Below are 25,867 nucleotides of genomic sequence, written 5' to 3' on the forward strand. Positions count from 1 at the left end.
CTTGGAAACGAAACTCTAGGGTTTTAACAATATGCCCAATTAACTGTTTTAATATGAATGTGGCCATTGTCTCAGGACGATGCCTTCCAAAAGGTGTCATTTTGAATAATATTTGACAGCTCTTTTGGTTGAACTCAACTTTATAGTTCTAAGATGATTTATGGAGATGATGGAAACTATAATTATGTACAACTGTGAATGTCAAACAATTAGGTAGAACTCTAATGGTATATCAAATGCAATACTGCTGCTTGTTTCAAACGTTCATGCCAATAGTCTCTATGTCTAAGTCTTTTCCTTATTAGGAATTGGTTTTACACTTTTGTGTAATTTGTTTTCTAAGTAATTAAGATACTTTTAATTTTTAAAAATGACAGCTACAATAAAACTTAAAATAAGCGCAACAGCTACAGATTTTGACAAATATAAAGAAGGTAGAAGCCAAATTTTGTCTTTTAAATAGTGCCAAGTTGCTTCACTATTTTCTGTTTTGGTATGAATGACATAACCGAATTACTTCATGAGCTGCTACTTTAATTCCTAAGGGTGGAAAATTCCGTGAGTTAATTTAATTTGGATGCAAAAAATATAAATGAAAATGTTCTCTTCCTCTGAGCCCTCAAATGAAGCATACAGGAAAATCAGTGCTGTTGGTGTTCTGTCAAAGAAGAGTCTTTAAAAATGAACCCTAGTTGATGTGCTGCAATCGGTACAATCAAATCATCTGTTTATTATTACACCGCTGAAACAAACTCTATTCTCTTTGCTCCCCAAGTGAACAAATATTTTATTCTATCATGGGCTCCAAGTGCAGCCCCGAAATCATTTCCCACTGGCAACGCTGGCGGGTCGCGGGTGGAGGAGGGGGTTGCTGGTGTCAAGTTGGGGGACAGGGTGGAGGTGGCTAGAGGGCGTGGGACAGGGTTGGAGGGGAAGGACCTGCTCAGCCTGTACAGGGGGTCTCAAGTGGGGGCTCGACTCAGCCTTCTTGATCCTCTTGCAACTTGTTCTGCAGAAGACACCCCAGGAACACAGCCTCGGGCCTCAGGATGAAGTAAAATGCGTGGTGAAGGGAAGAACAGCATCCACATTTACCCTGTGCCACTGTCAACACTTTTTTGTGGTAGATTCGATGATCTTCTTTCTCTCTACCACTTAGCAAAGTGCTACAGCCAGAGTAAAGTGTTTAATAAATGAAAAATACTTAGAACTAGAAGCAACCAGCTCCTATCATTTTGCCCATGACATCTGCTTTTATTTTTATTTTTTAATTTCTGGTATTTGCTAAGCGCTTACTGTGTGCCAGGCACTGTACTAAGTGCTGGGGTAGATACAAAGTGATTGCGTTGGTCCCTATCTCACAACAGGCTCAAAGTCTTAATCCCCATTTTACAGAGGAGGTAACTGAGGCACAGAGAAGTGAAGCAGCATGGCGTGGTGGATACAGCACAAGCCTGGAAGTCCAAAGGTCACAGATTCAAATCCCAGATCCACCACTTGTCTGCTGTATGACCTTGGGCAAGTCACTTAATTTCTCAGGGCCTCAGTTATCTCATCTGTAAAATGGAGACTGAGGTTGTGAGCCCCACATGGAACAGAGACTGTGTCCAACCCGATTTACTTGTATCCATCCCAGCGTTTAGGACAGTGCCTGACATTTAATAAGCACTTAACAAATACTACAGTTATTATTATTATTAAGTGAAGTGACTTGCCCAAGGTCACAGAGAAGTGGCAGAGCCGGAATTAGAACCCAGGTCTTTCCAACTCCCAGGCCCTCTCTCTGTCCACTACGCTATGCTGCTTTGATTTCTCCATGGATTATTTAGGGTGTGAGAAGGGTAGGCAATATTAGCTCTCTTCAGTGGAGCACTGAAACACCCAGGCATGCTTTCAAGGAATATTCTGGGTAGCAGGGTTCAAACCCGTGCGTCTACTCAAATCGGTACTCTGAGGCAGTGGAATGTCCCTGGTTCACACCTTTAAAATACAAGTTGAATCTGGGGCCCTAGGCTGTCCCAGAGGTGCGACTAAAGACCACGGTGACTTTTGCAAGTGGGCTTCTGCCAAAAGCTAGGCAAGGAGGCAGAGACTGGGTGAATCGGGACTGTTTCTACCAGCCAACTAGACCCCTCCCTCTGCAAGTGGGTCTTTGGGACAAGTCACCGAGCATGGGTTAAACCTGCATTCAAGCAGGCTGCCAAAGTCACAAAATGGCAGATTGCCTTCCTGGAAGATTTGACTATGCCAGCCACAACATCTACCAAAAGAGAGTTGTGTGGAACCTAGTGGCAGACATCTCTGTACCGCAACAACAGAGCATACACTATAATAATACAAACTTTTATGTTTATGGCACTGTTATTTTTCCCACAAGTGCTTCCGCATCATCCCTGTGCTGTATGGACGGGTATTATTTACCAATCCTTATTTTACTGAGAAAGCTGAAGCACAGAGAGGTTGAGTGACTTATCTATAGTAAGGCAGCAGGGACATACCTAAGACTAGAACTCAGATCTCCCGAACACTGGACCGTACTTTTTTCCATCTAACTGAACTGCATGGCAAAATACTAAGTGTTGACCTCCCAAGTACTGCAAAGAACTAGAAACTGTTTATGTTGGGCAGCGAGATCACAGGGCTGGCAGAAGGACAACCATTTTCTCACCCTCTCAGCAGAATTGTTTGGAGTATTCTGGGAAGAGGCTTTACTTTTCCACCAATAGTGGAGAGTTTCCAGTCTTCCTGAGGGCACAGCTAACGGAAGTTAGACGGTTTGGAGCTTCCTGCTGGCTGGGAGGCATTATCTGCCTGTTTCTCTGAGACCTATCCTTAAAAGCTCTTCAGGAGGAACATTGATTTCTCCTTACCTAAGTTATACCTAGGCTAATAAGAAAACTAGAAGTGAGTTAATTTGGTTATCTTAATCTGGGATGTTATTTTTGACTAAACCCTAGAAAGGACTAAAATCCACTCTATCCTCTCCACCAATAATTTTAATGATAATTTTGGTATTTGTTAAGTGCTTACTATGTGCCAAGCACTTTTCTAAGCGCTGGGTAGATACAATGTAATTAGGTTATCCCACGTGGGGCTCACAGTCTTTATCCCCATTTTAACAGATGAGGTAAGTGAGGCACAGAGAAGTGAAGTGACTTGCCCAAAATCACACAGGTAAGTGGCTGAGCCGGGATTAGAACCCACGACCTCTGACTCCCAAGCCCGTGCTCTTTCCACTGAGCCACGCTGCTTGCTACCATGTTAAACCAAGCACTTACCCTATCGCTCCCTGAATACTTATCAGCCTCCTTGTTGACCTCCCTGCCTCCTGTCTCTTCCCCCTCCAGTCCATACTTCACTCTGCTGCCCAGATCATCTTTTCTACAAAAATGTTCAGGTCACATTTCCCCACTCCTCAAGAACCTCCAGTGGTGCCCATCCTCCTCTGCCACACTGATCCAGGGAGAGGCTACAGCACCCAGATCCACCACCACTTGCTTATTCATGATTGCAGTTCACCACTGCCCCCACCCCTCCAGCAACATCTCCACCGCTCTACACCACTCACTGTCACCCTACCTCTTCGACCAATAGTATCTGACTGCCTACCAAATACAGAGAAATATATAAAGAGCTTGGGAGAAATCAAAGTAATTAGTAGACATGATCCCTGTCCTCAAGGAGTTTATAATTTAGCAAACTGAACACCGAGAACTCTGATTTTCTGTTGCTTACAACCACTCCCTCTTTGCCTTCCCTCTGGAATGTCTGCTCTCCACCACTCATCACCAACGTGCCCTAATCCCCCATCAAGAGCAGCTCATGATGTTCCAGTTAAAGGAACTTTTTACTTTCATCCATATCTTTACTTGAAACTAAAGGAATTCCCACGCCTCAGCCGGGTTTAGGAGAACCAGACAGAAAGGCACACAAGTAAGACACTCTCATCAAATTAAGGCCTCAAAATGCATGGCTGCTGTGGCTTCGGTCATCAAAAATTTCCAAAGCTGAATGTGGGAGGGGGGGCCCAAGATGGCTTCCAGAGAAGGTAGCAAGCTAAGTAGAAGTTGGGAAGAATTTGAGATTCAGATGCTACTGCTGATTCCATAGTAGCCACTTCAATACAACCACTACAATACACTCCTCTTCCTGGAGCGAGTAATGACACAGAAACTCTCTTTGAGGCTTCTTTTGCCCTGAAATACGAACTCTCTGCACTGATTTAAACTCTTGATGGGAGGGAGGGTTAGCGACTCCATTTCTTTTTATACTTTCATCAGTAGTGTAGAACATCCCATTTTGCTTTGAAGCAGAGGAATCACATTCTGTTACTACCAACTCCACAAGTTACTCACTGTTCAGGTCTCCATGGGTTAAGGGTAGTTTCTTAAAGTATTTTTTGGCTAAAAATCACCGAAGAAATATTTGTGGAGAAAGCCTCATGCAAAAGGAAGGATTTCCTAGAAAGACAGTACTTGTCTTGTTTCAGAGACTGCATCAGGATGCAAGACATAGCTTGATTGGAAAGAAGAATCATAAGGTTTTACAATTCCCAGCTTTGACCTTCTTCCCCCTGCCTCTTTAATTATCATAATAATAATGGTACTTCTTAAGCACTCAGTAAGTAGCAAGCACCATTTTAGGCACTGGGGTAGATACAAGCTAATCAGGATGGACACAGTCCCTGTCCTACAAGGGGCTAAGTCTTAATCCCAATTTTCCAGATGAGGTAACTGAGGCCCAGAGAAGTGAAATGACTTGCCCAGTCATGCAGCAGATAAATGGAGTCAGGATTGGAACCCAGGTCCTTCTGACTCCCCCAGGTTCTTCACACTAGGCCATTCTGCTTCTACTCTAGAGGTTCTTCAGACCAGAGGCTAGAAATGCCGGTACTGAATGGAGGGGGGAAGCCCAGAGCTACTGAATGGGCTTCTATGCCATTACAAATGTTAAAATCATACAAGAACATTTATCAATTTGGCCTCAAGCAAGCCATTTATAGCTTGTCTATATGCAGTGAAATTCATTGGAAATTTCCCTTTCATTGGAAAATGATGTGGCATCATGATGGTATTTAGAAGCAGAGTGGCCTAGTGGAACGAGCTAGCACCTGGAAGCCAGAGGACCTGAGTTCTAATCCTGATCTACTACTTGCCTTCTGTGTGGCCTTGGGCAAGTTACTTAATTTCTCTGTCAATTACCTCATCTCCTCCTACTTAGACTCTCAGTTCCACGTGGGACAGGGACTGTGTCCAATCTGTTTATCTTGTATTTACCTCAGTGCTTGGTACTATGCTTGGTGTATAGTAAGCACTTAACAAGTACCATTATTTACTACTGAAAAATAATTATGGTTATTTATTAAGCTCCTGTGATGCACTGATCACTGGAGCTGATACAAAATAGGTCTGTGTGGAAATGCAACTGATGACTACTGACGAAAGAAAAACGTGTCAAACTCATTTTTACACTGAGTAAATATAGTAATGATCACTTATTTCTCAGGTTCTTCTAGAGATGTGTAATGGCTTTACCATAAGTAAGGCATTCATGGCCTTGTAAAACAAGTCTCGGTAGGGGCACAATATTAATTGCTTATGTAATTTTGTTCAAATTAAAGAAAAAAGGCTTAGGCCACAAGAAAGCCACTTAAAAGGAAATACTGATTATATATTTCTGATCAAGACCAAAGATGTGTAGGTGTCTATATTTGCGTACATACACACACACACACACACACTCACACACACACGTATATTTTGATCTGCTTTTATTGTGTCTAAACCAGAGCTTGGAACATACTAAATGCTTAACAAATACTATAATTATGATCATTATTACTTCAATTTGTCTCATCTTCCCATTGTCCATTTGTGTTCGCTTGTTGTCCAGTTTGTAAACTCCTCAAGGGTGAAACTTTCTGTTTTACTTACACTGTATGTTCAAACAATATACTGCATTCACTCACTATATGCTGATGCTAAATCTGCTGTCCTTAAGTCAAACACCACCTAAATTGAGGTGGTTATTATTCCTTACCTAAATACATGAGATTTCAGTCTATGGTGGCTTGGTCTTCTAAATTGAAGAGTGACACACCAAAAACATAATCCAGCCAAGTGCTGTAGATTACAAATGGCAGAGAACAGGTGTGGCGAAACTGAGAGTGGCAGCAAGCAAGAGGTAATAGGGGCAATAGGAGGGGCTTGAGTGGGACCAAGAGCTATGCCTTTCCTGGCTGGGGTTTATGTGCTAGAAGACACTGCTGCAGGACAGGATTATTGAGTCAGGAGACCTGGGTTCTAATCCTAGTTCTGCCACTTGCCTGTTTAGTGACCTTGGATAAGTCACTTCAATCTTCTCTGCCTCAATTTCCTCATCTGTAAAAAAAAAATAGAGATCAAATACTTGTTCCCCTCCTCCCCTTAAACTGGGAGCCCTGTGTGGAACAGGGACTTTTCAAACTGACTAGCCTTTATCTACTCCAGCACTTTGCACAGTGGTCGGTACACAGTAAGCACCTACCATATACCTCAATTATTATTATTAGGGGCCAGAATAGTGGCACACCGCAGCCTGCCAGAATGTTGAAATACTAGCCACAAAGCATGTGTTACTAGGTTTCTCGCCACAACTACACAGGAAGTGAAGAGGTGCATGTGATCTAAGCCACATTTTGGCCACCTGAACACATAATGTTACCTAATGGAGCTGAAGCACACGACGGACCCTAGTCACACAACCACAGTTAGCTGTGCTTTACAAAATAATTAATATAATGTATTTCTATGCCGCTTCTGTGCAAATATCCTTGGTATGGTCCTGGTGAATCTGCAATGCTGAAGTTAATGAGGCTGGTGCCAAATTGGTAATTTAGAGACCGATTCTTGCAAGGGACTATGGTAGAGTTTTTTTTATTGTATCTGTTAAGTCCTAATTATGTGTCAGGCACTGTTCTAAACAATGGAGTAGGTATAAGTTAAGTAGGTCAAACACAGTCTCTGTCTTGGAGGGGCTCACAATCTAAGTAGGAGGGAGAAGTATTTAATCCCCATTTTACAGTTGAGGAAACTGAGGCAAGAGAAGTTAAGTGACTTGCCCAAGGTCACAATCAGACAAGTGGCAGAGCTGGGATTAGAACCCAGGCTCATGCTCTTTCCACTAGGTCACACTGCTTTTATTATTATTTATAAATAAAATTATACATAATTATTATTACAATATTCAAAGCATAATTATGTCAAAGACTGAGCTGAATTACTAAATTGATCCAAAGATCTCAAAGTACCTCAACACTGTCATCTGTATTCTGCCCCGAAATTTTGTCAGAAGGTATAAAGGAAGAGGGTGAAATTTACCAGTCTTCTTTCCATGATCCTACTGACAAGTACTACAGCAGCGTGGCGCAGTGGAAAGAGCACGGGCTTTGGAGTCAGGGCTCATGAGTTCGAATCCCAGCTCCGCCACTTGTCAGCTGTGTGACTGTGGGCAAGTCACTTAACTTCTCTGTGCCTCAGTTCCCTCATCTGTAAAATGGGGATTAAGACTGTGAGCCCCACGTGGGACAACCTGATTCCCCTGTGTTTACCACAGCGCTTAGAACAGTGCTCTGCACATAGTAAGCGCTTAACAAATACCAACATTATTATTACAACCATCTACTGGTTTGCAATGGGCTATATTCTCTTTCAACTAAATGAGGCAGCTGATCATTTGAAGTTTTCCAATTTGAAGTGGCTTTTTTCAGTTCCTATATTTTAAAATAACAGGATTATACTGTAGAGTGATATGCTTCACAGTAGTTTTGTACATGAAAAATAACTGAGGAACTGAGAGCATTATTGGCATGTATAAACAAGTAGCTCACTAGATGTGGGGTGGGGGCATGACGGAGGTAAGCCTACTTACTGTTTCTGTTCATTTGAGTTTCCAGCAGCATAAGAGATTTATACTAGAATTATCTGTGACAATTACTTGAAAGTGAATGGCAGCTTTGTAAAAACTATATATGTATATATTACTTTAAATCAGTTATAGTTCAAGCTATCCACAGTGCAGATTCCTTCAACATAACCACCTTAAATTCAGATCAAGGGAAGAAATTTTGAACATAGGGGAAAAGAATATTGAAAACAACAGTCTGTAGAGGGCAATGCTTATTTCGCTTGGCCTGATGGGAAACATTTCAATACCTCCAAGATTTTCTATCAAAATGTGAAGAGACAGTCACATCAAAGCAGCATGGTGTGAGAAGCAGCATGGTGTAGTGGATAGAGCATGGGCCTGGGAGTCAGAAGGTCATGGGTTCTAATTCCAGCTTCACCATTTGTCTGCTGTGTGACCTTGGGCAAGTCACTTTACTTCTCTGTGCCTCAATTACCTCATCTGTTAAATGGGGATTGAGACGGTGAGCCCCACGTTAGACAGGGACTGTGTCCAACCCAGTTGGCTTGTATCTACATCAGCGCTTAGTACACTGTTTGGCACACAATAAGCACTTAACAGATACAATTATTATTATTACCATGATCAGAATGCAAACTTCATGATTGATACTTTTAAAGGTTGTCATTCCGGATTTCGAAATGGATAAATTTTCAAGAAATCATCAAAAATCTTTGAACATGGGTAAGAAACACTCACAAAGCTACCGCCTTACATTATTCTAGTATTTTAAAATAAATCACAGAAGACTTAAATATGCTAGCAATTAAATGAGATAGTAGGATAATGGAGTCAAGAGACATGGTTCTCCCAGTCACAGTTACAACTATCTGTAGGAAGAACTGCTTCCAAGTTATCTTGTTATTTTGTTTTGATTTCTGGAGGCAAGGGAGCAGGGATCGGAGAGGAGTGGAGAGGTCAGATGCCTTTAGAGCTGTGTACTCATTAATAAAGTAGCATTGTGTAGAATAATTTGTAAGGAATATCGGCCTGTCATAAAGCTGAGTACTTCTCGGATTGCTAAAGTTTATTTCTACCTCGAAACCAACAAATGGAGGTGTGCAATTGAGGAAAGAGGCTCCCACCAGCACATTCTGTACAAGTTTCCGGTCCATACCTCCCACTGCTACTTTATTTACTGCAGCTGGCTAAAGTTTTATAGTCTGTTTCATGTATTAAAATTCAAATGTGGAAAACATTACCAGTATCCTCCTTGATTTTTTTTTTCTCTTCAACTTCCTTTTCAGCGTGGAATGTATCAAATGGTCAAAGGCTAACTTCAGACTGACTAAATTCAAAAACTATTTCCTTTGTTCTTATGTTTTGCTTCAAAATTCATACCAGTTTGCAAGATGAAAATACCAAGACTGCCTCTTTCACACAAGTTACAGTTTCAGACAGTGAGTAACACTGTTTTTGAAGACAAATGATTTTAGTTTTTAGTGACAGGGAAAGAAGTAGGCAAACTCCGCTAGTTTTTATGGATAGTCTGGTTGCCAACATGCAGTGTTATGGGAATTGCACTGTATGGTCTATTTTACTTAGCAGTTTCCCCTCACTACAATATGAATCTTTTGAGGAAAATAAACAGGAACTTGTCTTCAATGAAAAAATGATGAGTTTTAACATCTTTGCACTGCCATTTCACAAGCAAAGCAAATGATATTTTGAAAATCATTGACAGGTTACTAAGAAAGTTTATTTCCTTCTCCTGTCCCTGTCTCCGCCGCATCTCAAATGCATACAAAAAAGACAATTCAAGGATCAAATATTTTCTTCGAGCACAACATGTATAGTTTTTTTTTTAACAAAGTTCATCTAAGTCTGGAATTTAAAAGCAAGCTTTACATATTTATGGAACCAACCATCTCTGGAGTGATGCTCTGGTTACATGTTGCATCACTTTGACAAATGCAAAGTGAATAAAGCAGAAAAAAAATAAACTCTTTTGCTCTTGATTAAGAGCAGATATGTAGAAACAGTTGAAAATCACATATCTGGCTCTAAAAGCCAGATTTCTTCATAAAATGCAATATTGTTTAAACTTTGAGGTTAAAAAAAAACCTTGCACAAATCAAAATCTCAGATTATATGTATCCCAAGTGTATTTTAGACATTACCTGAGACCAAGCTAAATTACCAGTTAATTTTTTTTGAGTGTGCTTGTGTGAACTGTCAGATGCTGCCTTGGACAGCCAAATAATTTTTGCTTTATGCAAGTTTTAATGAAGTGGAGTAGGAAAGGAAGTAAGATTCAGCTATAATACTAAAACACATCTTCCTATCATTTTTATTTGAGCAGGCCGCCTCTATTTTTAAACTGGTAATCCTCTTTTTCCCCAAATCCTCTCTTTTCCTCTCACTCCTCCCTCCCACCCTCTCCTATAAATGACTACAATCCAGGTGGCTTTCAATAATACTTCGTCAATAACAGAATTACTTTTCACCTTACTTATCCATCTGAAGGAAACAAAAAGAGCAGAGTGGAACCTGTAAGAGCAGAAACCACCAGCAAGAACATCTAAAAAACTGCATTTATTTTGATGGGAAAAACTTTCCAGCCCAGGAAGGTCTGAGGAGTTGAGAAAAGCAGATTCCTTAGCTAAGCCAAAATTACCTTAATTCTTCATAACCCTATGTGTCCCATCAAGTTTTGGCAGGTTATCTTTGATGACTTTAAAGAGGCAATTGTAGCTCTCAAAACTTTTTGACCTCATAGCTTCCTTGAAGGCTCCCATTATTCACTCCTTTACCAAAAAAAATACAAAAACCTACACTTTGTCAAACTGGAAATAGTACTCTGCTCCAAGCCCTGCTGCTTCAATCTCCTTTTCAACACTTATAATGATTGTTGTAAAAATTGTGTTTACTGTGTGCCAGGCACTGAGTTCTAAGCAGTGGGATTGATACAAGCTTATCAGACTGAACACAGTCCCTGTCCCACATAGTCTCAATCACCATTTCACAGATGAGGAAATTAAGGCACAGAGGAGTTAAGTGAATTGCCCAAGTGCCGAAGCCAGGATTAGAACCCAGACCACGCTGTTCTCAGCACTGCAGCATACCATAAAGGCTAGCAGAGAGGGGGTGCAGTGGGTGGATTCAGGAAATGAAGAAGGCTTTCTCAGTCCATTTACTGAGCAGCAAGCAGTTCACAGCTTTTTAGAGTACTCAGCTCCAACCTCTGGGACTCCATCAGGCCTTCTCCATGACAGCAAGGAGGGTCTGTCCCATCACTAGTTTTAGGAACTTTTTAAAATAAAGAGGTACTATCTCATTAATAAAGGTGACGACTGCCCAAATTCACTCGAGATGAAAGGCAAAATGTCAATTTCAACCACAAAAGTTGACAATCCACCAAACATTACCATGCTGGATTAACCTTCAGCTATAAATAGAGATAGTGGGACACTCATAATAATAATAATAATAATGTTCGTGTTTGTTAAGCGCTTACTATGTGCACAGCACTGTTCTAAGCGCTGGGGAAGATACAGGGTAATCAGGTTGTCCCACGTGAGACTCACAGTTAATCCCCATTTTACATATGAGATAACTGAGGCCCAGAGAAGTGAAGTGACTTGGCCACCGTCACACAGCTGACAAGTGGCAGAGCCAGGATTCTAAGCTATGACCTCTGAGTCCGAAGCCCAGTATCTTTCCACTGAGTCACGCTGCTTCTCTGAGCATGATACCCTTAGTGTATCTGAGTCAAAGGAAGCTCAGTTTGTTTGAAAATAAAATGAAAAGAGAAAAACTTAGCAAATATGCAGTTGCTCAGACATAGCAGAAGTTGTGGAACAAAGACTGAAATTTGAGAAAACGAAATTATTAAATTACAACACCTTTAAAAGACTGAAGATTTCCTACTCCATCTTTTTATTTTCATTGGTATTACTCCAACTTAAAAATATTTTACAGTATCTTTTAAAGAAGCTTGACCATCAGTCTTAAAGTGAAGCTTTTATAAGCTTTAGACAGTTAAGTCAAAGAGAAGATGAGAGATAAGACAGTACTAAATAATTCAGAAAATTTACATTCAGCTATCTTGGGCTCAGGGAATCAGCTGAACTTGATCTATCTCAAATGGATGCAATACATGTTTGCCAGAAAGCAATGTTTTGCATATAACTCTAAAATTTGACTACAGATGTGCCTCAAACCCCTCATATTGTCATTCATTAAAAGATGAAAACAAATAAAGATATGGAAACTCATGAACTCGTTCATTATTCTACAGTTTTAGTCTGTGATGCTTACCATTAATGAATGTCTATTGGCTGAAAGAAGACCTGTCCCATATCCTGATCCGAGACCTCCCATTGCTCCATTATGAGAAGGCCCTATTAATCCATGCATGTCGCTATGACTACCGGGCATGGCTGTTGAAGGTCCCACCGCATGGTTCCGGAGAACATGAATAGCATCGTCCAGTCTTTCCAAGCGATCTTCAATCCGACTTTGCTGTTTGTTTATGGAGAACAAATCAGGAGAAACATCAGCACTGTGAGGGGCATTTCTCATTTACTACCAAACATAAACAGATTAGAGTGAGGTACTTCAGTTTGTGGGGTGGAGATTCTGAGAGATGCAAATGAAAAGATTAATTCACCTTCCTATCAAATCTGGTATTCTGAGGAGAAACACTGAAAATTAACACATTCGTTCCAAAGAATTGGAGATGAAAGTTTAACAACTGAAGCTTCATTTTCAAGGGCAAAGGAGTTTAATAATTCTCCGCCGACAAAAAATGCACATTTGCTCTGCTGAATGGCAACAACTTTAGAGCCATAGTTCTTTGGACAAATGACAAAAAAATTCTTCTAATTTAAAGTGCATGTAGGCAGGTAGTAGTCTACCTAACTTTCTAAAAGCTGACTCTTGAAAATATTCCAAGTCTATTTATCTTTATCTTATATTGAATGGTGACAATACTTTTTTTGTGGTTAACTTGTTTGAGACTATCAACACTACCACTCTAAGAAATGCAAATATACTTCCTTATCCTCAAACCAAATTCTACAGGCACTTGAGGCCTGCCCTAAGAAGCCTAAACCTGACTTATTTTTGTAGGCATCATTCCAGTTAAAACTGGTGGTAATTCTGTTCACAAAGGTAGTATGCACTCAAGCACTGAAAGACACAGAGCTGGGAAATGTATGTCTTAACGCTGGTCTTTTTCTGACTGGAATTCATCGATTTACCAAGATCGATTCAAATGGACATAACTGTTCTCCCTCCCCATCTTGAATTGGGAGTCCCATGGGCTACAGGGGCTCTATCTGATTTGTATCTACTCCAGCGCTTAGTACAGTGCTTGGCACATAATAAACACTCAACAAATGCCACAACTGTTATTATTATCATTCCAACTCCAGATGAATCATTTCATTTCTATACCAGTGCCTTTGTACTCATGTCACATCCACCACAGGCAAAATGCACAGCCCTTGGAAAAAAGAAAATAACTTGTGTAGTACTAACCTGCTACACAACAGCTGTTGGAGTCCTAGATAGTTTTCAATCTATCTAAAGGATTATTGATAAGTAGAACTTTTTATTGCATTTCAATGGGGTTTGTATGAGAATAACAAGAATAGTATTTTTTCAGAGCTTACTGTGTATCAAACACTGTTCTAAGCACTGGAATAGGTAAGGTTGGATATGATCTCTGTCCCACATGGGGCTCACAGTCTTAATCCCCATATTACATTTGAGGTAACTGAGACACAGAGACGTTAAGTGACTTGCCTGAGGTCACACAGCAAGTGGCAGAACCGGGATTAGAACTCAGGTCCTTCTGAGTCCCAGGCCCATACTCTATCAAAGACGCCAGGCTCAGAGATTAGTCAGAAGTCTGTGTTAGGGCTTCTTTTAGTATGTCTCCTGATAAACAGGAATACACACAATTGATTGTAAATATCTGTGGATTCTAGTGAAAATAATCATAATGATGATAATAATAATAATAGTGGTATTGTTAAGCATTACTATGTGCCAAGCACTGTATTAAGCACTAGGGTAGATACCTGGTAGTGAGGTCAGAGTGTCCTGCTTGCCTCTCCTAACCCTACCACCACACTGTCTGCCCTCTAGAAATTAGCCTGAGGTCATCTGGGGTGGCAGGCATGTGAGGCCTTGGAAAAGAGGAAGGACAAGGCTAGGATAAATTTGTTTGTCAAAGGTCCAATGGCCAGGGAATCATAGTTTTACCAAGTTTACTAGGATGGAATAGGAGGCAGGAACAACAGCTGGGAAAAATACTAATTACCATTCTGGACCCAAGATTAATGATTTCAAAAGATATATGGCAAAGGTGAAATAGATCACTTGTATTTTGTTATGCTTAATAATGCTTGGATTAGTACCCCGACTAGTTCTAACACACAAGGGATTCTGGGGGAAGTTAAGATCTGCTCTCTATTAATAATAATAGTAATAATCATATTTGATAAGCACATATTGTGTGCCAGACACTGTACTAAGCACTGAGGTGAATACAAGCAAACTGGGTTGGACAAAGTCCCTGTCCCACATCCGGCTCACAGTCTCAATTCCCATTTTCCAGATGAAGTAACTGAGGCCCAGAGAAGTGTAATAATTTGTCCAAAGTCACACAGCAGACAAGTGGCAGAGCCAAATTAGAACCCGTGATCTTCTGACTCCCAAGCCCGTGCTCTGTTCACTATGCCGTACTGCTTGCTAGTAAATCTCTTCTCTTTCTGTCTCTGTTCAGCTTTCTGCCCTATTCCCTCCCAGCTCGCTGTATGTTTGTCTTGCCAAATTCTCAATGTCTCCATTCTCAGTTGTGCTGTTATGTTCACACTTCAGTTAAGGTTCTTTCACTTCCCCTTGCTACCATTTTAGTAGGGCTTTCTTGAGAAGCAGCGTGGCTCAGTGGAAAGAGCACGGGCTTTGGAGTCAGAGGTCATGGTTCAAATCCCAGCTCTGCCACTTGTCAGCTGTGTGACTGTGGGCAAGTCACTTAACTTCTCTGGGCCTCAGTTACCTCATCTGTAAAATGGGGATTAAGACTGTGAGCCCCATGTGGGACAACCTGATTCCCCTGTGTCTACCCCAGCGCTTAGAACAGTACTCTGCACATAGTAAGCGCTTAACAAATACCAACTTGTCAGTTTGTGTGACTGTGGGCAAGTGACTTCACTTCTCGGTGTCTCAGTTACCTCATCTGTAAAATGGGGGATGAAGACTGTGAGCCCTACGTGGGACAACCTGATTACCCTGTATCTACCCCAGTGCTTAGAACAGTGCTCTGCATATAGTAAGTGCTTAATAAATACCAACATAATTATTATTTCTTTCCACTCTCCCCTTCTGTCTCCCTGCTGCCAGCAGAGGTTAAGTGGGATGTTGGATTCTTCATCAGGGCTAGACATCTGCAAACAGGTACAGGATCTGCACAATGGCTATGTCTGCACAGGTAAAATAGAGTGGAAAGTAGAGACAACTATTTTTTACAATTAAGAAAATCAACTATGAAAATAAGGAAGCAGCGTGGCTCAGTGGAAAGAGCACGGGCTTTGGAGTCAGGGCTCATGAGTTCGAATCCCAGCTCTGCCACTTGTCAGCTGTGTGACTGTGGGCAAGTCACTTAACCTCTCTGTGCCTCAGTTCCGTCATCTGTAAAATGGGGATTAAGACTGTGAGCCCCACGTGGGACAACCTGACTCCCCTGTGTCCACTCCAGGGCTTAGAACAGTGCTCTGCACATAGTAAGCGCTTAACAAATACCAACATTATTATTATTATTAGGAGGAGTTAAACAAATCACCAGCTGCAGTTTTTTAGCCATTCTCCAATTCAGAAAATAAACTATAAAAAGGAGTAAATATACAAATTATCCATTGCAGCTTTTTAGCCATTCCTTAATTAGAAGACTTTTCATATTTTTTTTTACAGTAGTACAATTGAATATTAATGTCAGTTTTCTGTGTTTGTTTTATTTCCAGAGCTCCCTGAATTTGAGATCTCGTTCATTCATTCAAACATATTTATTGAGGGCTTACTTTGTGCAAAACACTGTACTAAGCTAAGTTTATCTTGGCTTTAAACATTTCCCTTCCTTCTCCTCTAACTTCCTTTTAAGTATTTTGACTGACTTACTGTATCATTATATAACGACACATCTATTTAGCATTGGCAATAACAGGTAAATCAATCAAGTATATCTCTGAGAAGCAGCGTGACTCAGTGGAAAGAGCCTGAGCTGGGGAGTCAGAGGTCATGGGTTCAAATCCCGGCTCCACTGCTTATCAGCTGTGCGACTTTGGGCAAGTCACTTCACTTCTCCGTGCCTCAGTTTCCTCAACTGTAAAATGGGCATGAAGACTCTGAACCTCATGTGGGACAACCCGTTCACCTTGTATCCTCCCCAGTGCTTAGAACAGTGCTTTGTACCAGTAAATGCTTCACAGATACCATCTTACTATTATTATTATTATCTCTAGTCTTAGTTCAAGCTGCCTTTCTGCTTCACATAATGTGAACGATGACACTTTGAAAATCAAGTATTTCCAAGTGTAAGTTCATTATGGGCAGGGAATGTATCTCCGAATTCTGTTACATTGTGCTTTCCCAAATACTTAGAATAGTATTCTAAACATAGTAAGAGCTCAAAAATTACCACTGATCGATTGGCTTGGAGAGGAAAAAGTTTATAGTAGGGGATTCAAATAGGACTCTATATACTTGTTCTATCCTGCACACTTGTGAAAGCTTATAGCTGAGGAACTTCTTGGTGATCTTTATCATTTTTTCCCATGGATTACAAGGCTAATTAGTTTTCAGTCTTTGGATCTACATGGGGTTAAATTTCATATATTTCAATGGGAATCTCCCTTGCTAATGGCCTGGGAAAAGACACGTGTTTGACCAATGGAGTCCTTGTCTATTTACCTCAACATGTTCCAGCATCAAATCTACAATTAACTTTATTGCCCATTTGAAATGATTTTCTATCAGTGCTGTCATTTTATCTTTCAGGTGCTGAGTATCCTGCATGTGTATCAAAAAATAGTAAGGAAAGGGATCCTGCCTTAGCAGACATGTGGCAATGCCATTTTCTTAAAGACTTCCAAACTCAGAAGTTTTGAGGCCCAATGGACAGAGCAGTGGAAGTCAGAAGGACCTGGGTTCTAATCCTGGCTCAGCCATATAATAATAATAATAATACTAATAATGTTGGTATTTGTTAAGCGCTCACATGTGCAGAGAACTGTTTTAAGTGCTAGGGTAGATACAGGGTAATCAGGTTGTCCCACGTGAGGCTCACAGTCTTAATCCCCATTTTACAGATGAGGTAACCGAAGCAACAAGAAGTTAAGTGACTTGCCCAAAGTCATACAGCTGACAGATGGTGGAGCCAGGATTAGAACCCATGATTTGTGGCTCCTAAGCCTGTGCTCTTTCCATTGAGCCACGCTGCTTCTCTACCTGCTGAGTGAGCTTGGGCAAGTCACTTCACTTCTCTGTGCCTCAGTTACCATATCTGTAAAATGCATATTGTGATTGGGAGTTCTATGAGGGACCTCATTATCTTGACTCTATACCTGCACTCAGTACAGTGCCTGGCACATAGTAAGCACTTAATAAATACCACCAAAAAAAGTTTATATTCTCAATTAGAAAATATGGACTCTGGCAAATTTCCAGATCAGTGTAAATATATTTATTTCATTCTAAACAAATGAGGTTGTACAAGGATGTGGGGGATGTGCATGTCCCAGAAAGGCTGTGTCCTGACTGACTCAAGGGTCTGGAGATTAGTTCATTGGCAGTCCCTTATTAGTTCTTATCTGCCATCATTGCTTATCTGTCAATATGTCTTTATCTGTTAAGAGGTGTTAACTGGAGGCACAGCCATGCTAGTCATTTTTCCACTCCCAACTCTAGAAATAATCGGTTCACCCTTTTTGCTTTTGCTGTTTTGTGATCATTCTATTCTTGCCTGCTGTGTTAAATCAACAAAAGGCAGGGGGTTATTAAGTTTGAGCTTCCCGCTCTCAGTATTCCCCAGGATGGCAGCAGGGAAAGGCCCAGGATTTAGGGATGGATGGAAAAAACAAAACTGTAGTCAGCAAGCATTACCTGGGCAAATCCAACTAATATTCCTCTTGTTTTCGAACTCCTTCCCAACTCCCCACACTCTCCAGTCCTGATGTTATGTGATTCAGGTTATAACCAAATACCTGTGACTGAAATCGCCTCAACGAGAAACACTGACCCATAAATGATGGCCACTGAGTAGCAAACCCTGAAATTCCTCCATATTCATTCTTTATTCTCTTTCTTCCTCCGATGACTTGGGATGGAGAAAGAGAGTAAGCATTTAAAGCACAGTATTTAAATCTATTTCTGTATATTCCCTGACATGTTGGATCATTGTGAAGTAGAATGTTACTTTATGCATGCTTACTGGACCATATTCTGTGAGATCAACTATAACAGGGTGTCAGACACTGAATAATTTTATTTATTACCTCTTGAAAATGTTTATTTTTTTCTTTACTAGAAACAGAGGGCTTGTTTTGATGAGTTTTATTTATTGTCTAGGTTAATTTATGATTTATTGTTTGAACTGAGGTGAACCAGGAAACAAAGGAGCCTATTCTCAATTTTAGGTGGAAAACTCAGGTAACCCAATTTTTTTCTGGAGATCAAAATCCATGTCTACATTCATGAACATAACAATTACCAGTTAGAAAGAAAATCCAAGGAAAAGAGTTGGTGCAAAAGAAGAAAAGAAAAGGTAAATTACTTAAGAAGAGGAAGTTAACAAATGAAACATACCAAAGAGTGTAAGGGTCCTTCATAATTGGGAGATGATGACGCCTGCCCTCCATTTCTAGACCAAACAGCTGTGCCTGCTAACAGTAAAACAGGAATTACCACTAGAACTACACAAACCAAATACCCACAAACTTTTTTATCAGTTTTATAGACAAGTAAACATTGATTGCCAGTTAAGACGATAGTACAGACATATGGAGACCTTCCAAAACATACATGAGTGAAGGAAAAAAAACATTTTTCTAGCAAAACACATAGATTCTGGCCACAAAATTTCCCCTGACTTCCTTTTAACACAGAGGATTTCACTGATTCGGCAACTAAAACTTTGAAGGGTCTCTGAAGCAGAAAACATCTCAGTCCTAAAAAGAGAAGCAGTTCTTCAAAAATGCTATGTTGGAACTACCAGACCATACACAAAGCAAGCTCATACTAACTAGGCCATTGTTCATACAGTTAAGTAAACATATTATGTGCTTGTCCAACAATCATTCAGTTATAATGCATGTATCTGGCTCCAGAAGGTTTGAAAGGAACAATATCACCTAACGATAGTACTGTAAAAATCAATCACCTCATCCTTAAATTTGATATACTTTATTTCTGGGAATTGTACAGTCACTAGCTATAAAGTCTGCTTATCCTTGAAGAAAATTTGTTTGGAATCACCACACCTAAATATCTGATTAAAAGCCAAAAAATATTATTTCCACATAAGACAAATGTCTAACTTAATTTTGCTATATTTTAAAGCAATAAATAAAGGGCTTCGGTAATGATCAGCATCATATTTACTAACCAGGATTTCCACTTGAAAAGCAAAAGAGATGAAGGGATTTGAGGTCTACATTAAAGTACTTTTCTTGGCAGGATTTCATTAGATGATGATACATTTATTTGGGTGTGTAAACAGAAATGAACTACTCACTATACCTCCAAAGCAAAGCAGACAATGCATCAACTAGGTTTTTAGAAACTGGTTCTAACTAAATTGAAAATTTCTGCTTTAAGCATGCACTGATTTGAATCTTATAGCTTCCCTTGGACAGAAAATATTTAGAGTCATGGATGGTGTTTTGTCCTCATCCTCTCTCTCGCCTGGAACTCCTTTCTCCTTTATACAGGACACACCACCACTTTACCTACCTTCAAAACCTTATTAAAATCACATCTCCTATAAGAAGCCTTCCCTGACGAGGTGATTTCCCTTATTCGCCATCCATCCAATCCATCCATCAAGAAATCAATTGAACTTATGGAGTGCTTACTGTTGTGCACAGCAATGTACTCAATGCTTTGGAAAGTACCATACAACAAAGCTGGCAAACATGTTCCTTGCCCACAATGATGTAACAACTCTCCCACTGGAGTCACCTATGCACTTGGATCTGTACCCCTTAAGCACTTGATATTCATCCCACCCTAATCTTCATTGTACTTACGTAATTATTCTTACACTCTCCCATGTCCCCTATTTGTAATTTATTTTAATGTTTCTCTTAAGCTCCTTGTGGGCAGGAGGGATCATGTCTCCCAATACTTAGTACATTACTCTGTATGCAGTAAGCTCTCAATGAATACCCTTGTTTGGTTTGATTGATCAATCACTCAAAAAGGATCATTGAAATGATATTAATTTATCATTTGTCAGAAAGCTACAGTTCCTTCACAGCACATTACACAGACTGAGCCCAATTTTGCTCCCTGGACTATCGCAAGTCTCTGAAGAGGAGGACATCTACTCTGACGTGATAATGGGGAAGAGCATGATCATCTGCAACCTCAGAAGGGAATCCCAGAATGATAAGCAGCACCTCTCAAAGGCATGTTCTGGAGTGAGGGAACCCTGATGCTGGCAATCAGCAATCCATGACTTTTGACCCGCTCTTTAATACACTTGAAAGATTTGGGCCTAAGAGAAATGAGGTGGTAGATATATACATAAAGAAGACACCAGCAAATTCACTCTCCATCAGAAGCAGGCATATCTGTCTCGTTGCAGTACAGAATAAGGAAGATTCGGGGAAAGACATTGCTTTTCTTTCCACAGTTTTAAGGGAGTGTTCTAGGTGGCTAGTCATCCAGTTTTATGCCGGACAGTCTGTTTTTCAGTATTTAGCCGCAGACATCTTTATGTCCAGTTAAAAAACGTACTAAATTTTAAACACCAAATCCAACACCAGAAGCAGCATGGCCAGTGGAGAGACCACAAAATCCAGATGACCTGAGCTCTAATCCCAGCTCTGCCAGTGACCAGTGACCTTGGGGAAGTCACTTAACCTCTCTGTGTCTCAATTACCCCATCTTTAAAATGGGGATTAAATCCTATTCCCTCCTACTTAGACGTGAACCCCATGTGTGGCATGGACTGTGTCCAACCAGATTAACTTGTATCTTATTTCATCTCTTAGAAAAGTGCTTGGCACATTGTGAGCACTGAACAAGTACTATAAAAAACGAAAAGAAAGTTTCCTTCCACCAAGAGTTCCATAATGGCTCATAATGGACACCTGTGTTTGGAGGGGCCTGGGAGAGAAGCATTAAATCTCTGGAGCAAGTGGAGAGTCAAGGATCGTCTCCACTAACACTACGTGCCCCACCGGAGAAATGCTCTGGGTTTATACACAAAATGTTGTGTATAACATCATTGCTTCATGCTGCGTGTCCAAAATAGTGCATGGGACACAACGTGCTTCTCCTTGTCTGTGATCTCCCAGCTCCAATCCCTTTGGGAATTCAGGATGTATTAAGGGCTCATGAATCAATCAATTAATGGTATACACTGAATGCCTACTATGGGCAGAACACTCTACTAAGCACTGGGGAAAGCATAATATAATAGAGTTGGTAGATGTGATCCCTGCCTGCATGGAGATAATAGTCTACAGAGGGAGGCATTGAAATGTATTACAGATAGGGGAAATAGAAAATAAGTATATTTTAATTAGTCCTTTGGGCTGGGGTGAGGAGCAAAGTGATTAAGGTGTTCACAGCCAAATGCAAAGGCAATAGTAAAGAAAGGGTGGTAAGGAAATGAAGATTTAGTCTGAGAAGGCCTTTTAGAGAAGGTATGATTTTAGGAGGGTTTTGAAGATAGGGAGAGTGGTGGTCTGTCATATATGAAGGGTGAGGGAGTTCCAGGCCCAAAGGAAGATATGGGCAAGGGACTGGAGATGAGATAAAGAAGATCGAGGTAAAGAGAGTAGGTTGGCTTTAGAGGAGTGAATAATAATAACTGTATTTGTTAAGAGCTTACAAGTACTGTTCTAAGTACTGGGATATATAGAGGGTAATCAGGTTGTCCCACATGGGCTGTCCCCCATTTTACAGCTTAGCTGAGGCCCAGAGAAGCTAAGTGACTTGCCCAAAGTCACACAGCTGACAAATGGTGGAGCCGGGATTTGAATCCACGTCCTCTGACTCCCAAGTCCGTGCTCTTTCCACTATGCCATGCTGCTTCTCCGAAGTGTGCATACTAGGTTGTAATAGGAAATCGGTGAAGTTAGGTAGGAGGGAATGAGTTGATTAAGTGCCTTGAAGCCATTGTAGGGTTTCTGTTTGCTGTGGAAACAAAAGTGATAGTTGTTGGGAGGAAATGTGGCCCAGGAAAGGAATGATAGATTCTCCCAACAGGAATGATGGATGTCCTTGGTCCGAAGCTTCAATACTGAGAACCGTCTCTGAGGAATTGATTAGAGTGCTGGTGTGCTATTCAGTGCCACTAGAATTGCCTCGTCCCTGCCAGCTGCTTGACTTGGGGCAAAGACTGCAGTGAGCAAATAGGCTGGCAAAAGTGCAGCACACTGCAACATGGTTTTTGTCCATGTTAGTCTGCTGCAGGCAGATTCACGACTAGAACCCAAGTCTCCTGCTCCCCAGAGCAGTATTATTTCCACTGGAATAATAAGGGTCCATATAAATAAAAATTCAAAAAATATTCATTTGTGAATGATAACTCATTGGTTATATTTTTTCTGGGGAGAAGGGGAAGTTATTATCCACCTGAGTCCTTCCTATAAACATGGTGGCTTAGAGAATCTATTAATGCTTGAAACTTCACTATTCAATACTTGGTTTATCTACCTTGCAAAAATAATCCAGGCTTATGACAATTACATTCTGATGATAGTAATAATAATAATGATGGTATTTGTTAAGCACTTACTTTGTGCCAAGCACTATTCTAGGCGCTGGGGTAGATACAAAGTTATCAAGTTATCCCATGGGGGGGTTTAATCCCCATTTTACAGATGAGCTAACTGAGGCACAAAGAAGTTAAGTGACTTGCCCAAAGTCACACAACACAGACAAGTCACACAGCAGATAAGTGGAAGAGTCGGAATTAGAACCTACGACCTATGACTCCCAAGCTTGTGCTCTTTCCACTAAGCACGCTGCTTGTCTCTTCTGAAAACATGTGATTATGGGTTCAGATGATCACATCCTAAGTGTGCACCAGAGCATGCTAAAGCACAGGAATTAGTTATTGTCAGACTTTTTAGTCCAGTTGATGTTTTGACAGTATGAAATAGTGCACACCAATTTAACTAAGTTCTTAGAAGACTGCTATCACAGAGCTTCTTTAGTGGGAAAGGGACATTTTGAAACATCTGAGATGTTTGAAACATCAGAGAGTAATTCTGGAAAATTTCTAATTAGCCTCCATACCTGCTCAGCAATCCCCCCTCCCTGATCTACTTTCTTTCTGTTTTCATTAAGTACATTCCAATCCACTCTTCTGAAACCTTGAAGCCCCTTTCACATTATAAACCACATTTCTTCCTAGGACATAATCTCATTGTAAGACACGCTTTCTTCCAGATGCTTACTTCAACTGAACCATTTTCTTCTCTAACCTAACAGCATAATTACTGATCCAAATCTCCCAATCAGACCACTGTAATAATTATTGCACATCTCTGTTCAAATTTATGTTGATTACACATGTGTCTGCTTGTCTTCCCGATTAGATTAGACCTTTGAACTCAGGATAACCTTTACTATGAGGTGCTCAATAAACTATTGAAAAAACTGCCACACACTCAGGTTTTGAGAGTATTTGAATCACAATGTTTTTCAATGTACTCTCCACGTGGTGTTTTGGATGACATCAGAGTCTCAGCTTCAAATGGTAGGATACACAAGGGTCCTAAGCTAGGGCGACTTATAGTTCCAGAATGCTCGCAGGGCTGCATAATTCAGGATTCCAATTGATATTCCATAAGACTCTGTGCGGAAGGCTTCAACAGTTGGTGTGTGAAGAAAGAGTTCTAAAGATCTAGTGTTCTGTTCTTAATTACAGCCTCCTGCTCCATCTCCAGAATGACCTGGGATATACCCATCCACAGTCATGCCTTTAAGTGAGACAGATAACTCTTGATACTTTGACATGTGCCCAATCCTACTGCAGTTCTGAGATGCTATCAAGTTGCCACTGGCCTTAAGGGTTTAGGAAGGCATCTGAGAGCAGCTAAGTACCCAACTGTCAAGGATCTATACCGCAGAGAAACTCAACTAAAGGTGGATACAACATTTAGTGATTTTGGCTTACTATGGACTCTGATTCCCATGTTTGTTCGACAAATATTCAGTAAGTATGACAGTAAAAGTTAAAAAGGAGAATTAAATCTTTCTGTCTGGTTAAATAAGTCAACACCCATCCTTAAGAATTAATTCGTATTATTGATAGAACCCTTACAGTGTGCAGAACACTGTGCTAAGTGTTTAGGAGAATACAACTGAGTCAATGGACACAATTCCCATCCTCAAGGAGCTCACAATCTACCAAAGTAGAAGGAAACCTGTTCAATATTCCACGTGCTTATCCATCCTTCTCTCGGTATTTGAATCGTTTATCTCTATCTCTGAATGAAAGGTCCCAGGAGACAAGATGGAATTTTTCATTTGTGATGGGGAAGGTGAAAATTTTGTGCCACCTGGCCCTAGGTTCAACCTCCTGGAACCCTTTGCCTATCACAGTCTAACTGCTTCCTCTACTCACACTTCAGCGCTTTTTCAGAAGCCAGGGAAGGAATGTGGATTTGGCCTCTGAATCCCTCTATTCCTATGCATGGGAAGGTCACCTTGGGACAGTTCCTGGTTACTGCATGTACCATGAAAATTCTGAGGTACCTGTAGTGACAGGATCAGTGGGAAAGGAATGGGAGCACAGTGTGGATCCAGGGATGTGTCAACCACGGCATCCTCAAACCCTGCCCATTTCATCTTAAGTCCAGGAGTGGACCTGGAGCCTGAGAAGTGCTGAGAAGAGGTGGCCATGGCACTGTTGGGTGACAAGGTAGAGCCACCTTCCTCCTTTACAGGTACTTCTGTCTCCTGGACCTGGAGCAATTGTCTCATTTGCCTAATCTTGCTATGCACAGCTGTTCATCTTTTCACAAGGGATCAATCCAAGTGATCTGTGGACTTTTCTAGAAATACTTAGCTCTGTTCTCCTTAGCATCCAGAAGGCTGTTAGTTATGTGCTCTTCTGGGAAGGGACCAGAGGAATATGTTTTCCCGACTTACTTCCGAACAATCATTTTAGAATCTTAACTTCTATTCCCCTTTAGAGGAGCTGCTTGCTGGTAGCCGAAACAATTGAGAAATGTCCCTAAAATCGAGTCTTCCTCCGTGCCTACTAATGGCACAAGCAACACCAGTTTTCTGGGCTATCGATCCAGTTCAGTGAAGAGACGAATCAGTCTCACTAATAACTATTACTGAGAAATAGAATTGTAAGGCGAGTACCTGAGAGAGATGGTGGAGAGCCAACAGGAGTTGAAGGATTTGATGAAAAGCTGTTATTGGTGTGATCTGGAGAATAGATCTTAAAACAAACAAACACACAAAAATCACCAACCATTCATTTGAAATGAATTAAGTGTAGGCTATTAACGTAGTTAACTTAGGACAAATTGAGGAATAAACCACAAGACCTGCCATTAACAGGAAGCGATGATGTGAAAAACTAGCTAGTACTCTTCCCTCAGTTTCAAAGATGTAGTAACTTTGCACCATCGTGACATATTGAGGGTCTTCACCACCACAACTGCTCAAACCCACAGTAGATACCAGTCGTATTTGTGGAATACTTGCCGAATGTTACAGTATT

General features: G+C 40.8%; 1 protein-coding gene across 11 annotated transcripts in view; it reads right to left on the reverse strand.

The window, feature by feature from the left end:
- TCF4 (transcription factor 4) overlaps positions 1-25,867 on the reverse strand; it is a 413,931-nt gene that overhangs the window by 22,504 nt on the left and 365,560 nt on the right. For 7 of the 11 annotated variants that reach the window (XM_016226204.3, XM_029059027.2, XM_029059032.2 and 4 more), the window contains 3 exons: positions 25,504-25,582; positions 18,754-18,830; positions 12,205-12,408 (listed from right to left, as the gene is read on the reverse strand). In XM_016226204.3, the coding sequence (XP_016081690.1) occupies positions 12,205-12,408; positions 18,754-18,830; positions 25,504-25,582 (360 nt within the window). The remainder of the gene's footprint in view (positions 1-12,204; positions 12,409-18,753; positions 18,831-25,503; positions 25,583-25,867) is intronic. The other 4 variants (XM_029059030.2, XM_029059033.2, XM_016226214.3 and 1 more) reach the window with 1 other exon arrangement.

This window comes from Ornithorhynchus anatinus, chromosome 3, assembly GCF_004115215.2.
Source record: "Ornithorhynchus anatinus isolate Pmale09 chromosome 3, mOrnAna1.pri.v4, whole genome shotgun sequence".
Taxonomy (NCBI): domain Eukaryota; kingdom Metazoa; phylum Chordata; class Mammalia; order Monotremata; family Ornithorhynchidae; genus Ornithorhynchus; species Ornithorhynchus anatinus.